Genomic DNA, 20,755 nt, shown 5'->3' on the forward strand with positions numbered 1-20,755 from the left:
CACTGCCCCGCTCTCTCCCCATAGCCCTGTATCAATCCCAAACTAATCCCACTGCCCCGCTCTCTCCCCATAGCCCTGTATCAATCCCAAACTAATCCCACTGCCCCGCTCTCTCCCCATAGCCCTGTATCAATCCCAAACTAATCCCACTGCCCCGCTCTCTCCCCATAGCCCTGTATCAATCCCAAACTAATCCCACTGCCCCGCTCTCTCCCCATAGCCCTGTATCAATCCCAAACTAATCCCACTGCCCCGCTCTCTCCCCATAGCCCTGTATCAATCCCAAACTAATCCCACTGCCCCGCTCTCTCCCCATAGCCCTGTATCAATCCCAAACTAATCCCACTGCCCCGCTCTCTCCCCATAGCCCTGTATCAATCCCCAAACTAATCCCACTGCCCCACTCTCTCCCCATAGCCCTGTATCAATCCAAAACTAATCCCACTGCCCCACTCTCTCCCCATAGCCCTGTATCAATCCCAAACTAATCCCACTGCCCTGCTCTCTCCCCATAGCCCTGTATCAATCCCCAAACTAATTCCACTGCCCCACTCTCTCCCCATAGCCCTGTATCAATCCAAAACTAATCCCACTGCCCCGCTCTCTCCCCATAGCCCTGTATCAATCCCCAAACTAATCCCACTGCCCCGCTCTCTCCCCATAGCCCTGTATCAATCCCCAAACTAATCCCACTGCCCCACTCTCTCCCCATAGCCCTGTATCAATCCAAAACTAATCCCACGGCCCCGCTCTCTCCCCATAGCCCTGTATCAATCCCAAACTAATCCCACTGCCCCACTCTCTCCCCATATCAATCCCAAACTAATCCCACTGCACCGCTCTCTCCCCATATCAATCCCAAACTAATCCCACTGCCCCGGTCTCTCCCCATAGCCCTGTATCAATCTCAAACTAATCCCACTGCCCTGCTCTCTCCCCATAGCCCTGTATCAATCCCAAACTAATCCCACTGCCCCGCTCTCTCCCCATATCAATCCCAAACTAATCCCACTGCCCCGCTCTCTCCCCATAGCCCAGTATCAATCCCAAACTAATCCCACTGCCCCACTCTCTCCCCATAGCCCTGTATCAATCCCAAACTAATTCCACTGCCCCGCTCTCTCCCCATAGCCCTGTATCAATCCCAAACTAATCTCACTGCCCCGCTCTCTCCCCATAGCCCTGTATCAATCCCAAACTAATCCCACTGCCCTGCTCTCTCCCCATAGCCCTGTATCAATCCAAAACTAATCCCACTGCCCCGCTCTCTCCCCATAGCCCTGTATCAATCCCCAAACTAATCCCACTGCCCCACTCTCTCCCCATATCAATCCCAAACTAATCCCACTGCACCGCTCTCTCCCCATATCAATCCCAAACTAATCCCACTGCCCCACTCTCTCCCCATAGCCCTGTATCAATCCCAAACTAATCCCACTGCCCCGCTCTCTCCCCATAGCCCTGTATCAATCCCAAACTAATCCCACTGCCCCGCTCTCTCCCCATAGCCCTGTATCAATCCCAAACTAATCCCACTGCCCCGCTCTCTCCCCATAGCCCAGTATCAATCCCAAACTAATCCCACTGCCCCGCTCTCTCCCCATAGCCCAGTATCAATCCCAAACTAATCCCACTGCCCCGCTCTCTCCCCATAGCCCTATATCAAACCCAAACTAATCCCACTGCCCCGCTCTCTTCCCATAGCCCAGTATCAATCCCAAACTAATCCCACTGCCCCGCTCTCTCCCCATAGCCCTGTATCAATCCCAAACTAATCCCACTGCCCCGCTCTCTCCCCATAGCCCTGTATCAATCCCAAACTAATCCCACTGCCCCACTCTCCCCATATCAATCCCAAACTAATCCCACTGCCCCACTCTCTCCCCATAGCCCAGTATCAATCCCAAACTGATCCCACTGCCCTGCTCTCTCCCCTTAGCCCAGTACCAATCCCAAACTAATCCCACTGCCCCGCTCTCTCCCCATAGCCCTGTATCAATCCCAAACTAATCCCACTGCCCCACTCTCTCCCCATAGCCCTGTATCAATCCCAAACTAATCCCACTGCCCCGCTCTCTCCCCATAGCCCTGTATCAATCCCAAACTAATCCCACTGCCCCACTCTCCCCATAGCCCTGTATCAATCCTAAACTAATCCCACTGCCCCGCTCTCTCCCCATAGCCCTGTATCAATCCCAAACTAATCCCACTGCCCCACTCTCTCCCTATAGCCCTGTATCAATCCTAAACTAATCCCACTGCCCCACTCTCTCCCCATAGCCCTGTATCAATCCCAAACTAATTCCACTGCCCACTCTCTCCCCATAGCCCTGTATCAATCCCAAACTAATCCCACTGCCCCGCTCTCTCCCCATAGCCCTGTATCAATCCCAAACTAATCCCACTGCCCCGCTCTCTCCCCATAGCCTTGTATCAATCCCAAACTAATCCCACTGCCCACTCTCTCCCCATAGCCCTGTATCAATCCCAAACTAATCCCACTGCCCCGCTCTCTCCCCATAGCCCTGTATCAATCCTAAACTAATCCCACTGCCCCACTCTCTCCCCATAGCCCTGTATCAATCCCAAACTAATTCCACTGCCCACTCTCTCCCCATAGCCCTGTATCAATCCCAAACTAATCCCACTGCCCCGCTCTCTCCCCATAGCCTTGTATCAATCCCAAACTAATCCCACTGCCCACTCTCTCCCCATAGCCCTGTATCAATCCCAAACTAATCCCACTGCCCACTCTCTCCCCATAGCCCTGTATCAATCCCAAACTAATCCCACTTCCCCGCTCTCTCCCCATAGCCCTGTATCAATCCTAAACTAATCCCACTGCCCCGCTCTCTCCCCATAGCCTTGTATCTTTCTTGGGTTCAAATATTTAACCAATTTACCTGTAAAAGAAGCAATTGTCTCTGCCTCATCTATTCTGGAATAAAAAGTTAGTATCAGTAATGGTGACCATGAAACTACTGGATTGTCATAAAAACCCAGTGCCACGTGCTAGTGAGTATAGGAATAGGAGGAGAGAGCAGATGAATGCGTGGCCAAAGAATCGGTGCAGGAGGGAGGGCTTTAGTTTCCTGGGTCACTGGGTCTGCTTCTGGGGAAGGTGGGACCTGTATAAGTCGGACGGGTTGCACCTGAACCGGAACGGGACCAACATCCTTGCGGGGAGGTTTGCTAGTACTGTTGGGGGGGGGGGGGGGGGGGGGGGGGTTTAAACTAACTTGGCAGGAGGATGGGATACGGAGTGGAGCTATAGTAGGGGATGATGCACAGCCAAATTTAGAGGAAAAAACAAGTCCGCCTGGAAGGCAGAGCAAATATGTAACGGCACAAGGGAGTAGGGCAAGGCTGGATGGCATTTATTTCAATGCAAGGAGTCTTGCGAGTAAGGCAAATGAATTGAAGGTGTTGATGAACACATGGGAGTATGATGTTGTTGGTATTACAGAGACATGGTTGAGGGAGGGGCAGGACTGGCAGCTCAATATTCCAGCGTATAGAATCTTCAGGTGAGACAGAGGGGGGTGTAAAAGAGGGGGTGTCACAATATTAATCAAGGAGTCAATTACTGCTGTAGGGATGGATGATATCTTAGCAGGTTCCTCTAATGAGGCCATATGGGTAGAACTTAAAAACAAAAAGGGGGTAAGCACTTTGCTGGGAGTGTACTATAGGCCCCCAAACAGTCAGGGGGAGATAGAGGAACAGATATGTAGGCAAATCTCAGAAGTGTAGAAATAATAGTAGGGGATTTCAACTTTCCCAATATTAACTGGGATAGTCAGAGTGTGAAAGGCTTAGAGGGTGCAGAATTCTTAAAGTGCATCCAGGAGAGCTTTTTGAGCCAACATGTAGAAAGTCCTACAAGAGAGGGGGCAGTACTGGACCTAATTCTAGGGAATGTACCCGGGCAAGTGGTAGATGTGTCAGTAGGAGAGCATTTTGGTGACAGTGACAATAATTCGGTGAGATTTAAGGTAGTCATGGAAAAGGACAAAGATGGACCGAAAATAAAGGTTCTAAATTGGGGGAGGCCGATTTTAATATGATAAGGCAGGATCTGGCCAAAGTGGACTGGGATCAGCTACTTGTAGGAAAATCCACTTCAGAGCAGTGGGAGTCTTTCAGAAAGGAAATTGAGAGAGTACAGCACCAACATGTTCCCGTGAAGGTCAAGGGTGGGACCAACAAACCCAGGGAACCCTGGATGTCAAGGGATATACAAGAATGGATTAGGAAAAAAAAGGGAGGCTTTTGGCAGACACAAAGGACTAAAAGCAGTGGAAGCCCTAGAGGAGTATAGAAAGTGCAGGGGGGTACTTAAAAAAGAAATTAGGAGAGCGAAGAGGGGGCATGAAAAAACACTGGGGGGCAAAATAAAGGAAAATCCCCAAGGTGTTTTATAAGTACATTAAGGGTAAGAGGATAACCAGGGAAAGAGTAGGGCCCATTAGGGACCAAAGTGCCAATCTGTGTGTAGAGCCGGAAGATGTAGGTGAGGTTTTAAATGAATATTTTGCACCTGTGTTCACTATGGAGAAGGACGATGTAGGCATAGAAATCGGGCAGGGGGATTGTGATATAGTTGAACAAATTAATATTGAGAGGGAGGAGGTACTTGCGGTTTTAGCGGTCTTAAAAGTGGATAAATCCCCATGCCCTGACGGGATGTATCCCAGGCTGCTGTGTGAGGCAAAGGAGGAGATTGCAGGGGCTCTGACACAAATTTTCAGAACCTCTCTGGCCACAGGGGAGGTGCCAGAGGACTGGAGGACAGCTAACGTAGTACCATTATTCAAGAAGGGTAGTAGGGATAAACCAGGGAATTACAGGCCAGTGAGCCTAACATCAGTGGTAGGGAAATTATTGGAAAAAATTCTGAGGGACAGAATTCATTTCCACTTGGAGAGGCAAGGATTAATCAGGGATAGTCAGCATGGCTTTGTCAGGGGGAGATCATGTCTGACCAATTTGATTGAATTTTTTGAGGGGGTGACTAGGTGTGTGGATGAGGGTAGTGCAGTTGATGAGGGTAGTGCAGTTGATGTAGTCTACATGGACTTCAGTAAGGCTTTTGACAAAGTCCCACATGGGAGGCTGGTCAAGAATGTAAGAGCCCATGGGATCCAGGGCAATTTGGCACATTGGATCCAAAATTGGCTTAGTGGCAGGAGGCAGAGGGTGATGGTCGAAGGTTGTTTTTGTGACTGGAAGCCTGTGTCCAGTGGTGTACCGCAGGGATCGGTGCAGGGTCCTTTGCTGTTTGTAGTGTACATTCATGATTTAGATATGAATGTAGGAGGTATGATCAGTAAGTTCGCAGATGACACGAAAATTGGTGGAGTGGTAAATAGCGAGGAGGGAAGCCTCAGGCTACATGACGATATAGGCGGGTTGGTCAGATGGGCAGAACAGTGGCAAATGGAATTTAACCCTGAAAAGTGTGAGGTGATGCATTTGGGAGGACTAACAAGGCAAGGGAATACACAATGAATGGTAGGATCCTAGAAAGGACAGAGGATCAGAGGGACCTTGGTGTGCATGTACATAGATCCCTGAAGGCAGCAGGACAGGTAGATAAGGTGGTTAAAAAGGCATATGGGATACTTGCCTTCATTAGCCGAGGCATAGAATACAAGAGCAGGGAGGTTATGATGGAGCTGTACAAAACGCTAGTTAGGCCACAGCTGGAATACTGTGTGCAGTTCTGGTCGCCACACTATAGGAGGGATGTGATTGCATTGGAGAGGGTGCAGAGGAGATTCACCAGGATGTTACCTGGGCTGGAGTGCTTCAGCTATGAAGAGAGACTGGACAGGCTGGGGTTGTTTTCCTTAGAGCAGAGAAGGCTGAGGGGGGACCTGATTGAGGTGTACAAAATTATGAGGGGCATAGATAGGGTAGATAGAAGTGAACTTTTCCCCTTAGTAGAGGGGTCAATAACCAGGGGGCAGAGTTTCAAGGTAAGGGGCAGGAGGTTTAGAGGGGATTTGAGGAAAAACTTTTTCACCCAGAGGGTGGTTGGAATCTGGAACTCACTGCCTGAAAGGGTGGTAGAGGCAGGAACCCTCACAACATTCAAGAAGCATTTGGATGAGCACTTGAAACGCCACAGCATACAAGGCTACGGACCAAGTGCTGGAAAATGGGATTAGATTAGACAGGGCTTGATGGCCGGCGCGGACACGACGGGCCGAAGGGCCTCTTTCTGTGCTGTATAACTCTATGGCCCATCTGGTTCATTCAAGTCCTTTAGGGAAGGAAATCTGCCGTCTTCACCTGGTCTGGCCTACATGTGACTCGAGACGCACAGCAAGGTGGTTGAGTCTTTACTGGCTGGCCTAGCGAGACACTTAGTTGTGCCAAACTACTACAAAGAAGTATCATGGACTGCAGCGGTTCAAGGCGGCGACTCACTCCCTTCTCAAGGGATGGGCAATAAACGCTGGCCTTGCCAGCAACGCCCACATCCTGTGAACAAATGTTTTAAAAAAGCATTCCTGGCTCCAACAACCCTGTGCGTGTAAAGAAATGTCTCCTGGCCTCTCCCCTCACTCTCGGTGAGAACGATTAATTGATGGCCCCCTCGGCACTCACGCCCCAACCAGAGGAAACAGTCTCTCCCGAATCACTCCACCAATTTTAAAAAACCTCTCTTAAATCTTCCTTCAGCTTTCTCTACTCCAGTTGAGAACAGTGCCAGTATCTCAGGTCTCTCCTCATAGCTAGAGTTTCCCATCGCTGGCATCATCTTAGAATCACAGAATAATGCAGCACAGAAGGAGACCAATCTTACACTCTATGCCCTTATTTATAAAGCCCCCAAATTCTACTGGCCTTTTATAATGGCTTTATCTACCTGCACTCTCACTATCGGGGAACGCTGTATTTGAACCCCTGGGTCTCTGTTCATCCTCGCCCTCCAGTGCCTTTCTGTTGAATAGATACCCTCATTCCTTGTATTTCCTCTTGTAATCTAGTATCTGAAATTATATTGCCCCCGTCACCGGTTTGCTCATTCTGCTATTGTGTGCAGTTTTGGTCGCCTTATCTGAGGAAGGATGTTCTTGCCATGGAAGGAGTTCAGCGAAGATTCACCAGACTGATACCTGGGATGGCAGGAATGACGTATGAGGAGAGATTGGGTCAATTGGGCTTATACTCACTGGAGTTTAGAAGAATGAGGGGGGATCTCATTGAAACTTATAAAATTCTGTCAGGCCTGGACAGACTAGATGCAGGAAGGATGTTCCCGATGGTGGGGGAGTCCAGAACCAGGGGTCACAGTCTAAGGATAAGGGGTAGGCCATTTAGGACAGAGATGAGGAGGAATTTCTTCACCCAGAGAGTGGTGAACCTGTGGAATTCTCTACCACAGAAGGCAGTTGAGGCCAATTCATTAAATATATTCAAGAAGGAGTTAGATATATTTCTTAAGGCTAACAGGATCAAGGGGTATGGGGAGAAGGCAGGGACAGGGTACTGAGTTTGGATGATCAGCCATGATCTCATTAAATGGCGGAGCAGGCTCGAGGGGCCAAATGGCCTACTCCTGCTCCTATCTTCTATGTTTCTATGTTTCTAACCATGGTCTTCCTTCAGTCTTTCACAATCCTCCTCACTGTCTGCCAACTAGCCGCTTATGAAAGAATTTATCGAAAGCCGTCCAAAAATCAACATACACCACACCAACAGCGTTCCCTTTATCTATCCAATCGGTCATTTCTACAAACAAAAACTCTATTCAATGCATCGAAACCTTTGAGAGAATTCACAAGGCGCTGCATAAATACAAAGTCCTTCCTTATTTCGGTCTGCGGCATGTTGATTTAAAAATACTGGTCTTCAAATCCACCCATGCCCTCACCCCACCCACTCTCTGAATGTGCCTTTGTTCCTCTCCCCATAATTCCGCGACCCCCCTCCCTTTTTAAAATTCCTTCTCGAGATGTGGGCGTCGCTGGCGAGGCCAGTATTTATTGCCCATCCCTAGTTGCCCTTGAGAAGATGGTGGTGAGTCTTCTTGAACCGCTGGTAGTGGTTTCACTTCAGAGGGCAGCGAAGAGTCGACCAGGCTGGGTGTGGGACTGGAGTCACATGTAGGCCCAGACCGGGTAAGGACGGCAGGCTTCCTTCCCTAAAGGACATCACGGAACCAGATGGGTTTTTCTGGCAATCCAACAGCTTCATGGTCACTTTTACTGAGACCAGCTTTTCATTTCCAGGTATTTTAAAAACTGATTTCAAATCCTCAAACTGCCCATGGTGAGATTTGAACTTGCGTTCCCCAGATTATTAGTCCAGTAACCGAATCAATACAGCACCGTACACCTAGCCGGGGTTCAACCCCTCATTGGGGCATTTTATTATGTGAAAGGTGCTTTATATTGTACTTCCTGCTTCTCCTGTTTGATTTGATATTTCCTTTAACTTGCAGCTTATAAACAGGAACCAGCCCCATGCTCTTTTCCCTCTCTAGCGCATGTCCCTATAGAAATAGAAAGACTTGCATTTATATCGCGCCTTTCACAACCTCAGGACGTCCCAAAGCGCTTTACAGCCAATGAAATACTTCTGAAGTGTAGTCACTGTTGTAATGTAGGAAACACGGCAGCCAATTTGCGCACAGCAAGCTCCCACAAACAGCAATGTGCTAATGACCAGATTTTTTAGGTGTGGGTTGTGGGATAAATATTGGCCCAGGACACTAGGGGGGGGGAACTCTTCTTCGAAAGAGTGTCATTTACGTCCACCTGAGGGGGCAGATGGGGCCATGGTTTAACGCCTCATCCGAAAGACGGCACCTCCGACAGTGCGGCGCTCCCTCAGCGCTGCACTGGGAGTGTCAGCCTGGATTACATGTTCAAGTGACTGGAGTGGGGCTTGAACCCACGGCCCTCTGACTCGGAAGCAAGAGCGCTGTCCACTGAGCCACGGCCGACAACCTATAGATTGCTGGTTTCCCTTATTTGCCATCCCATGTCACTGTACAAGTAAAGTTTGTGTCAAATACTCGGATCCCTGTTAATATGGGAACAACAACACTAGAGCCTTGGCTATGGGTGACTGCCCTGGAATAAACAGCCTGCGGTTATGGAACACAGCATGCGAGATCCAGAGATATTTTACATGACGTTTTGCATTTATTGGTTTTCAGAAGGAACATCTTAATGTTTAATCTGCGAACACAGAGTTATTCCTGGAAACAGATCAGAGATAAGGCAGAACATTTAATACAACTGTAATAAGTCGTACTGGACTGAAGACTAAAGCCTCTGGGAAACAATTAAAAGGGAAGGCAAGAGAGGCAAGTACTTCTAAATGTGTGTGTGGGGGGGGGGGGGAATATTTGCATTAAAGAGTATGAAATAAAACACCAGGGAGTGCAAGTCTACACTTAAAATTCAGAAATAAAACCACAGCTACAGGAATCATCATCCCTCCATTAGGCTCTTTCTCCAACCTGTTGCACCCAGCTTTACAACTCGTGGCTTCGCCCAGCTCTTCATTACTAGCTCTCTCTCTCCACGGCTCCCCATACATACACAGACACTATGGGGTGGTTGTGGTGTACATGAACTTTCAGAAAGCCTTTGAGAATTCATTACCAGTGTCAATGATTGAAGCACAGACCATGTCAGCATTTAAGGATAGATAGATGGTTGAAGGAAAGAGGGATAAAGAAATACAGGAACAGGACAGGCACATGGGATTAGACTATTCCTCCCATGGAGAATAAACACCAATGCTGCCCTCGCCCGGAGGGATTGGGAGCAATGGGATGATCATGATGTTTGGGGGGGACTGGGAGCGATGGGATGATGATCATGTTTGGGGGACTGGGAGCGATGGGATGATGATCATGTTTGGAGGACTGGGAGCGATGGGATGATCATGTTTGGAGGGACTGGGAGCGATGGGATGATGATCATGTTTGGAGGGACTGGGAGCGATGGGATGATCATGTTTGGAGGGACTGGGAGCGATGGGATGATGATCATGTTTGGAGGGACTGGGAGCGATGGGATGATCATGTTTGGAGGGACTGGGAGCGATGGGATGATGATCATGTTTGGAGGGACTGGGAGCGGTGGGATGATGATCATGTTTGGAGGGACTGGGAGCGATGGGATGATGATCATGTTTGGGGGACTGGGAGCGATGGGATGATGATCATGTTTGGAAGGACTGGGAGCGATGGGATGATCATGTTTGGAGGGACTGGGAGCGATGGGATGATGATCATGTTTGGAGGGACTGGGAGCGATGGGATGATGATCATGATGTTTGGAGGGACTGGGAGCGATGGGATGATCATGTTTGGAGGGACTGGGAGCGATGGGATGATGATCATGTTTGGAGGGACTGGGAGCGATGGGATGATCATGTTTGGAGGGACTGGGAGCGATGGGATGATGATCATGTTTGGGGGACTGGGAGCGATGGGATGATGATCATGTTTGGAGGGACTGGGAGCGATGGGATGATGATCATGTTTGGAGGGACTGGGAGCGATGGGATGATGATCATGTTTGGAGGGACTGGGAGCGATGGGATGATGATCATGTTTGGAGGGACTGGGAGCGATGGGATGATGATCATGTTTGGAGGGACTGGGAGCGATGGGATGATGATCATGTTTGGAGGGACTGGGAGCGATGGGATGATGATCATGTTTGGAGGACTGGGAGCGATGGGATGATGATCATGTGTGGAGGGACTGGGAGCGATGGGATGATCATGTTTGGAGGGACTGGGAGCGATGGGATGATGATCATGTTTGGAGGGACTGGGAGCGATGGGATGATGATCATGTTTGGAGGGACTGGGAGCGATGGGATGATGATCATGTTTGGAGGGACTGGGAGCGATGGGATGATGATCATGTTTGGAGGGACTGGAAGCGATGGGATGATGACCATGTTTGGAAGGACTGGGAGCGATGGGATGATGATCATGTTTGGAGGGACTGGGAGCGATGGGATGATCATGTTTGGAGGGACTGGGAGCGATGGGATGATGACCATGTTTGGAAGGACTGGGAGCGATGGGATGATGATCATGTTTGGAGGGACTGGGAGCGATGGGATGATCATGTTTGGAGGGACTGGGAGCGATGGGATGATGATCATGTTTGGAGGGACTGGGAGCGATGGGATGATGATCATGTTTGGAGGACTGGGAGCGATGGGATGATCATGTTTGGAGGGGCTGGGAGCGATGGGTTGATGATCATGTTTGGAGGGACTGGGAGCGATGGGATGATGATCATGTTTGGAGGGACTGGGAGCGATGGGATGATGATCATGTTTGGAGGGACTGGGAGCGATGGGATGATCATGTTTGGAGGGACTGGGAGCGATGGGATGATCATGTTTGGAGGGACTGGGAGCGATGGGATGATTATCATGTTTGGAGGGACTGGGAGCGATGGGATGATGATCATGTTTGGAGGGACTGGGAGCGATGGGATGATCATGTTTGGAGGGACTGGGAGCGATGGGATGATGACCATGTTTGGAGGGACTGGGAGCGATGGGATGATCATGTTTGGAGGGACTGGGAGCGATGGGATGATCATGTTTGGAGGGACTGGGAGCGATGGGATGATGACCATGTTTGGAGGGACTGGGAGCGATGGGATGATGATCATGTTTGGAGGACTGGGAGCGATGGGATGATGATCATGTTTGGAGGGACTGGGAGCGATGGGATGATGATCATGTTTGGAGGGACTGGGAGCGATGGGATGATGATCATGTTTGGAGGGACTGGGAGCGATGGGATGATCATGTTTGGAGGGACTGGGAGCGATGGGATGATGATCATGTTTGGAGGGACTGGGAACGATGGGATGATCATGTTTGGAGGGACTGGGAGCGATGGGATGATGACCATGTTTGGAGGGACTGGGAGCGATGGGATGATGATCATGTTTGGAGGACTGGGAGCGATGGGATGATGATCATGTTTGGAGGGACTGGGAGCGATGGGATGATGATCATGTTTGGAGGGACTGGGAGCGATGGGATGATGATCATGTTTGGAGGGACTGGGAGCGATGGGATGATCATGTTTGGAGGGACTGGGAGCGATGGGATGATGATCATGTTTGGAGGGACTGGGAGCGATGGGATGATGATCATGTTTGGAGGGACTGGGAGCGATGGGATGATGATCATGTTTGGAGGGACTGGGAGCGATGGGATGATCATGTTTGGAGGGACTGGGAGCAATGGGATGATGATCATGTTTGGAGGGACTGGGAGCGATGGGATGATCATGTTTGGAGGGACTGGGAGCGATGGGATGACGATCATGTTTGGAGGACTGGGAGCGATGGGATGATGATCATGTTTGGAGGACTGGGAGCGATGGGATGATGATCATGTTTGGAGGACTGGGAGCGATGGGATGATGATCATGTTTGGAGGACTGGGAGCGATGGGATGACGACCTTGTGTCGTTCAATGTTTTCTTACATTATTATTTGAGAGAACACGAGACCAAATAAGGAAGAGTTGAATTCAGGTGGTGAGAACGCAGCTCACATCTGGCATCAGCGGTCACTCCACTGCAGTCAAAAGTGGGAACTCTGGCCAATTGATCTTCACCCTCCAGCCCAGGGTTGAGGTCGTTTTGCAGAAACCCAACCTCGACCAGAACAGAGGTCAGCCAATTCAGCACAGGTCAGGGGTCGAGCTGGGGACCCTCCAGGTTTGTTGTTGCTCGTTTGTCAGGCCAGGAGGTTGGGAAGCCAGCAACTGGACACGGCACAATCGGCACAGCTGGCAAAGGTGAAGCCTGCAGCTGTTGGGCTCTGCAGCTGACCGCCAGCTCAGGGGGTTTGCAAGTAGGAGAGAGAGAAATAAGGGAGCGGGACAGTGAAACACCAACTAATTTCAGGACACAGTACAACACCAGCAAACAACCAGCTCACAGATTGCCATTAAACAAATTCCACTAACGCAGTCCAGTGGTTAATGGGACTTGTTATCTGGATCCGTTCAGAAGCTATATTAACACGGAGTTGTTCTTTTTACTGTTATGGGAACATAAAAACCAGGCACATTGCGATACCTGCAGCCGGCTGAGACCCACTCTGCCCTTGCACAGTCCCACTTAGCATTTCGGAGCTGTGGAGCCCACGTCAACACAAGGCACATGACTGTTCTAAACTGGCCCCGTCCTTCACACACACCGCGCTCCGGCCAGCTCCACCTCGCCACGAAAACAACACTTACTCCACAGGTGCCGCGGCGTCCCTGGGGATAGGGTTCACTCCTGCTGGGATACAGTCAATCCCTCACCGGGGTACATTCCTGCTGGGATACAGTCAATCCCTCACCGGGGTACATTCCTGCTGGGATACAGTCAATCCCTCACCGGGGTTCACTCCTGCTGGGATACAGTCAATCCCTCACCGGGGTACACTCCTGCTGGGATACAGTCAATCCCTCACCGGGGTACACTCCTGCTGGGATACAGTCAGTCCCTCACCGGGGTACACTCCTGCTGGGATACAGTCAATCCCTCACCGGGTACATTCCTGCTGGGATACAGTCAATCCCTCACCAGGGTACACTCCTGCTGGGATACAGTCAGTCCCTCACCTGGTACATTCCTGCTGGGATACAGTCAGTCCCTCACCTGGTACATTCCTGCTGGGATACAGTCAGTCCCTCACCGGGTACATTCCTGCTGGGATACAGTCAGTCCCTCACCGGGGTACACTCCTGCTGGGATACAGTCAGTCCCTCACCGGGTACATTCCTGCTGGGATACAGTCAATCCCTCACCGGGGTACATTCCTGCTGGGATACAGTCAATCCCTCACCGGGGTACATTCCTGCTGGGATACAGTCAATCCCTCACCTGGTACATTCCTGCTGGGATACAGTCAGTCCCTCACCAGGTACATTCCTGCTGGGATACAGCCAGTCCCTCACCGGGTACATTCCTGCTGGGATACAGTCAATCCCTCACCGGGGTACACTCCTGCTGGGATACAGTCAGTCCCTCACCGGGTACATTCCTGCTGGGATACAGTCAATCCCTCACCGGGGTACACTCCTGCTGGGATACAGTCAATCCCTCACCGGGGTTCACTCCTGCTGGGATACAGTCAGTTCCTCACCGGGTACATTCCTGCTGGGATACAATCAATCCCTCACCGGGTACACTCCTGCTGGGATACAGTCAATCCCTCACCAGGGTTCACTCCTGTTGGGATACAGTCAATCCCTCACCAAGGTTCACTCCTGCTGGGATACAGTCAATCCCTCACCGGGTACATTCCTGCTGGGATACAGTCAATCCCTCACCGTGGTACACTCCTGCTGGGATACAGTCAATCCCGCACCAGGTTTCACTCCTGCTGGGATAAAGCCCCACAGGCACCAGCCAGCCTAGTTATCCCAGTGCCATTGTTCATGCCCGAGCCCCTGAGATCCACTAACTCAGCACACACCAGACATCAGTCCCGGGAGGCTCCTGGGGCGCAAGGCTCAGCTACCCACTACACATGCTCACTGAGTCACCAGGAGAGCCACTCTCTGATTACATTTAACTCTTGAGCGAGGAAGTACCTAAACTCCATGCACCAAGAGAGCACGCGTGCGAGCTAGAGAGAGAGAGCACGAGACACACCAAATGCACACTCAGGTGGATGTGCGGGAGATCCTGGTTACGAACCTGCACCATTTAACACCTTGCATTGATGTTCTAATGTATCAAAGCAATGTGACTATACATGACACACCATCGCATAGCCCCTCCCCTGATCATTCGCAATATATTACTGGCCAGTACAACTGGATTGGCCCCTGCAGCGGTGATCCCAGGAGTCGAGCTAGCCTCAGCAGCAGGATATATGTCAACCATCACAATACATGCATTTATATCCCACTGTGCTTCTCTCAAGTTTCATGGTATGGGAGGTGGAGTTTACCCATTCTTCTAGAATGGGTCAGCACAATAGGCGGCCATTCGGCCCCTCGTGCCTGTGCCGGCTCTTTGAAAAAGCTCTCCGATTAATCTCACTCCCCCACTCTTTCACCACAGTCCTGCAAATGTTTCCTTTTCAAGTATACATCCAATTGTCTTTCTCAGCAAGACTGATCCCGATCTATAAATCACTATGGGTTAGAGTGCTTCACTCGCAGGGCACTATGGTGTAAGCACTGCCTCCATCAGCACGGTACCCACTCTGGTAGCGGGGGTGCCACACGACTGTTAAAGCAGGTCCAGCCCTGTGTAAGCTGAAACAATTAATGAGCTAGTTTCAGCTAGCTAATGGGGAGGTTTGGTTCGCATATAGCGGGAACAGTGCCCTAATGGTTACGGTACTGGACTAGCAATCCAGGGATCACAAGTTCAAATCCCACCGTGTCAAGCCGTGCAACTGAACTCAATCAATCTGGCAATTTGTGACCATGGAAGCTTGTTGTAAAAATCCAACTGGTTCAGGGAAAGGATCTCCCCCACCCCTCTCTCGATCTGGGCCTACAGGTGACTCCAGTCCCACACTACGTGGCTGACTCTTAATGCCCTGGGCAATAAATCCTGCCTTGCTAGTGTCTCCCGTATCCCAGAACAATTTATTTTAAAAGAACACACTCCCTCTAGTGACAGGAACACACTCTGACCCCTGGCTTCATTAGCCACATGGTGTGAGTGCCGATTACCCACTCTCCACATTGATAGATGTGAGCAATGCTCTCTCTAATTATTTTTTGTGCGCGGTCCCTTTAAATTTGCTGCACGGCCCCTGTTGCGCGGTATCTGCCAGCAGCGGCAGCTTGTGAGCGGCCTGCGCAGGAGCTCCCGATTGATGCCCGCCCGCACACCTTAGGGGGAAACACTGGACGCAAGGTGCCTCAGCCCGTCCTTCAGATGAGACGTTAAACAAAGGCCCCCGTCTGCCCTTTCGGGTGGATGTAAAAGATCCCATGGCGCAACCTTGAAGAGCAGGGCCGCTCTGCTCTGAAAAGCTGCGCCATAGATTGGGTGTGTCTACAGTTATACGGTGTGTCAGCCGTGGCTCAGTGGGCAGCACCCTCGCCTCTGAGTCAGAAGGTTATGGGTTCAAGTCCCACTCCAGGGATTTGAGCACAAAAAGCTAGGCTGACAGTCCAGTGCAGGGCTGAGGGAGCGCCGCACTGTCGGAGGTGAGACGTTAAACCGAGGCCCCGTCTGCTCTCTCAGGTGGACGTAAAAGATCCCACGGCACTATATCGAAGAAGAGCAGGGGAGTTATCCACAGTGTCCTGGGGTCAATATTTATCCCTCAACCAACATAACAAAAACAGATGATCTGGTCATTGTCTCATTGCGGTTTGTGGGAGCTTGCTGTGCACAAATTGGCAGCCGCGTTTCCCACATTACAACAGTGGCTACACTTCAATATGTACTTCATTGGCTGTAAATCGCTTTGGGACGTCCGGTGGTCGTGTAAGGCGCTATAGAAATGAGAGTCTTTCTTTCTTGTTCTGGTGTGAAGGTCCAGGAAATTATGGTGCAAGTGATTTACGCCACACCATAATTTCCTGAGAGATTTGTGCTCTACCCCTGGCCAAAACAGGGAGTCTATGGACTGGACTGGACTGGGCTGGTGGATTTGATATTTATCCCTCAACTAATCACTGAAACAGATGATCTGGTCATTTATCACATCGCTGTTTGTGGGAGCTTGCTGTGCGCAAATGGCGGCCTGCCACGTTTCTTACATTACAACAGTGACCACACTTGGCTGCGAAGCACTTTGGGACGTCCCGAGGTCATGAATGGCGCAGCAGACGTGCAAGTCTCTCTTTCTTTCTGCGAGTACCGGCCTTTTTACGCGGTTTCGGGTTGTTACCTGACTGGTCCACAGTAGCTGGGAGTGCCATGTTGCCAGGAGGGTATCGTAGAACTCGGTTAGCTGGTGATCCAGGCTGAGGTCGCTCTGACACAGCTCCTGCCACACGGAGACCAGCTGGCCCTGCAGAAGGACAGGCACAATTCGGTCAAACGAATAATTCAATGGGAGTTCACCGCAGCACACAGCACAGACTCAACCCCGACCCCACCCACGGCACAGACCCACCCCCGACCCCACCCACGGCACAGACCCACCCCCGGCCCCACCCGAGGCACAGACCCACCCCCGACCCCACCCACGGCACAGACCCACCCCCGGCCCCACCCGAGGCACAGACCCACCCCCCGACCTCACCCGGGGCACAGACCCACCCCCGACCCCACCCGGGGCACAGACCCACCCCCGACCCCACCCGGGGCACAGACCCACCCCCGACCCCACCCGGGGCACAGACCCACCCACGGCACAGACCCACCCCCGACCCCACCCGGGGCACAGACCCACCCCCGACCCCACCCGGGGCACAGACCCACCCACGGCACAGACCCACCCCCGACCCCACCCGGGGCACAGACCCACCCCCGACCCCACCCGGGGCACAGACCCACCCACGGCACAGACCCACCCCCGACCCCACCCGGGGCACAGACCCACCCCCGACCCCACCCGGGGCACAGACCCACCCCCCGACCCCACCCGGGGCACAGACCCACCCCCGACCCCACCCGGGGCACAGACCCACCCCCGACCCCACCCGGGGCACAGACCCACCCACGGCACAGACCCACCCCCGACCCCACCCGGGGCACAGACCCACCCCCGACCCCACCCATGGCACAGACCCACCCCCGACCCCACCCACGGCACAGACCCACCCCCGACCCCACCCGGGGCACAGACCCACCCCCGGCCCCACCCGAGGCACAGACCCACCCCCGACCCCACCCTGGGCACAGACCCACCCCCGACCCCACCCGGGGCACAGACCCACCCCCGACCCCACCCGGGGCACAGACCCACCCCCGACCCCACCCGGGGCACGGACCCACCCCCGACCCCACCCGGGGCACGGACCCACCCCCGACCCCACCCGGGGCACAGACCCACCCCCGACCCCACCCACGGCACAGACCCACCCCCGACCCCACCAACGGCACAGACCCACCCCCGACCCCACCCGGGGCACAGACCCACCCCCGACCCCACCCACGGCACAGACCCACCCCCGACCCCACCCACGGCACAGACCCACCCCCGACCCCACCCGGGGCACAGACCCACCCCGACCCGGGGCACAGACCCACCCCCGACCCCACCCGGGGCACGGACCCACCCCCGACACAGACCCACCCCCGACCCCACCCGGGGCACAGACCCACCCCCGACCCCACCCGGGGCACAGACCCACCCCCGACCCCACCCGGGGCACAGACCCACCCCCGACCCCACCCGGGGCACAGACCCACCCCCGACCCCACCCGGGGCACAGACCCACCCCCGACCCCACCCGGGGCACAGACCCACCCCCGACCCCACCCGGGGCAAAGACCCACCCCCGACCCCACCCGGGGCACAGACCCACCTCCGACCCCACCCGGGGCACAGACCCACCCCCGACCCCACCCGGGGCACAGACCCACCCCCGACCCCACCCACGGCACAGACCCACCCCCGACCCCACCCGGGGCACGGACCCACCCCCGACACAGACCCACCCCCGACCCCACCCGGGGCACAGACCCACCCCCGACCCCACCTGGGACACACTTGCAGCTTGATTCACGCCTTTACTTCCAGTGACTCCCCCTTGCCCCACTCTGCAATGAATGGCTGGCAGGCTACTAGGTTCCTGCATTTAATGTTCTACAACCCATGGGGATGCGCAGCTGCTCGACTCCGAATAGAGGCGGAGCGTAGAGAGAGTGCAGGAATAAAGAGTCCTCCCCCTCCCTGCACAATTCTCAGCTCCCCTCTCCTGAAGGCCCTGGGACATGGGGCTCACACCGGCTGCCTCCAATACGCTGGTTTAGTCGCCATGCTTTGTGTGTTGGCCTGGACAGCGAATGGGAGACGATCCCGAACCTGCTCTTCCTGGAAATCCACACGGGAAGAGTCACTGAATAGAGATCAGGAGCGGGGCCTGTGAACCCTCCGCCCACCCAACACTGCTACCCAATGTGGGGTTATTAGTAATAAGTGGAATCCCAGTCTGGGGGGGTGGGGGTTTGTCAGGGTGGGAGGGGGACTGAAGGAGGAAAGCACCGTTAATGGCTGGCTGACCACACGCAATGTCTGGAATGAAACATGAACACACAAGACTTTCCCCCGTCCCTCGCAGACAGGGAGTGTTACAAATCTTATGATCCATGAAGAAAGACTCATGAAATAACGCTGGACGGCCAGCTGGTGGCGCCATCTAAGGAGTATAAATACTCGGGCGTGGGCCCAGCTTGCCAGGGATATTTTGTAAGACAGGAACTAGTGAAGTACAACTAGACCTCCATGTTCTGAAACAAGTTGATTAAAGCCTTGCTTTAGACTCAAACCAAGTAAGTAGTGAGGTTTATTACATCAGGGAGTTACCCACGGCTCATTGCCCAGTCCCGTGACAGGAATTTCCCAGAACCCGCGTGGATAGTCTACCCCTTAGACTTCAGGCGATTAACCCCGCTTCCCCCCACCCCGGCCCCCCCCTACAACCTGCCTCCCCTCCCCCACACTGCCCAGTGTCTGTCCGGCCCCCTGGTTTATTTATTTATTTTTTTGAGTACGGGAAGGCGAGCGCTGTAGCCGACCTTGTGGCACTTGTAGTAGTAGGTCAGGAGCTGGGGCATCCGATCCACCGCCACAAACACTTTCACAAACAGCCGGGACTGATCTGAAACAGAAGCACAAACACAAACAGGTAAATATTGTGGCCGGACCCTCCCTAGTTCTTGGGTCGGTTGGGTTTATACTCGCAGGAGTTTAGAAGAATGAGAGGGGATCTCATTGAAACTTATAAAATTCTAACAGGACTGGACAGACTAGATGCAGGAAGGATGTTCCCGATGGTCGGGGAGTCCAGAACCAGGGAACACAGTCTAAGGATAAGGGCTAAGCCATTTTGGACAGAGATGAGGAGGAATTTCTTCACCCAGAGAGTGGTGAACCTGTGGAATTCTCTGCCACACAGGGCAGTTGAGACCAATTCATTAAATATATTCAAGAAGGAGTTGGATATATTTCTTAAGGCTAAGGGGATCAAGGGATATGGGGAGAAAGCAGGGACAGGGTACTGAATTTGGATGATCAGCCATGATCTCATTGAATGGCGGAGCAGGCTCGAGGGGCCGAATGGCCTACTCCTGCTCCTATCTTCTATGTTTCTATCCTCTCCGAGTCACAATCTTTTTGGGGTGGGAGTGGGAGGAGGTCGGGGGGATGCTCAGCCCTCCCCAATCTCCTCTCCAGTCCCTGACTGCCCATCCAGGTCTCTGGTTATCATTTTTAGACGGTGTAGTGCAGATTAAGACCAGCACCTTCTTGGATAAGAACTCATCCTGCTGCAAGCCTCAGATCAGCAGAATATTACAGGATTGAGATCCTAAATGGCCGTGTAGATACCTACATTTTGAAATCATATAGAATCATACAGTATAGGAGGCCATTTGGCCCATCATGCCTGTGCCGGCTGTTTGGTAAAGCTATCCAATTAATCCCACTCCTCTGCCGCTTCCCTCCCTTCCCCTTGCCCACTGGGCCAAGCTTCCTCTAAGGTTGCCCCCTGCCCTAGCCCTGAACTCGCATCTTTCCCCAGTTTCTCTCCGATCTCCCCTCTTGACCTCTCCACGCGACCCACTTCCTGCTCCCTCGATCCTATTCCCACCAAACTGC

General features: G+C 52.8%; 1 protein-coding gene across 4 annotated transcripts in view; it reads right to left on the reverse strand.

The window, feature by feature from the left end:
* The window catches only part of cog7 (component of oligomeric golgi complex 7), a 59,894-nt gene that overhangs the window by 26,433 nt on the left and 12,706 nt on the right, over positions 1-20,755 (reverse strand). For all 4 annotated transcript variants that reach the window (XM_086000068.1, XM_086000072.1, XM_086000070.1 and 1 more), the window contains exons 6-7: positions 19,675-19,757; positions 16,877-16,999 (exon numbers count right to left, since the gene is read on the reverse strand). In XM_086000068.1, the coding sequence (XP_085856194.1) occupies positions 16,877-16,999; positions 19,675-19,757 (206 nt within the window). The remainder of the gene's footprint in view (positions 1-16,876; positions 17,000-19,674; positions 19,758-20,755) is intronic.

Source organism: Somniosus microcephalus, chromosome 11 (assembly GCF_052327205.1).
Source record: "Somniosus microcephalus isolate GS21.2 chromosome 11, FLI_Smic_1.0, whole genome shotgun sequence".
In the NCBI taxonomy this organism is placed as follows: domain Eukaryota; kingdom Metazoa; phylum Chordata; class Chondrichthyes; order Squaliformes; family Somniosidae; genus Somniosus; species Somniosus microcephalus.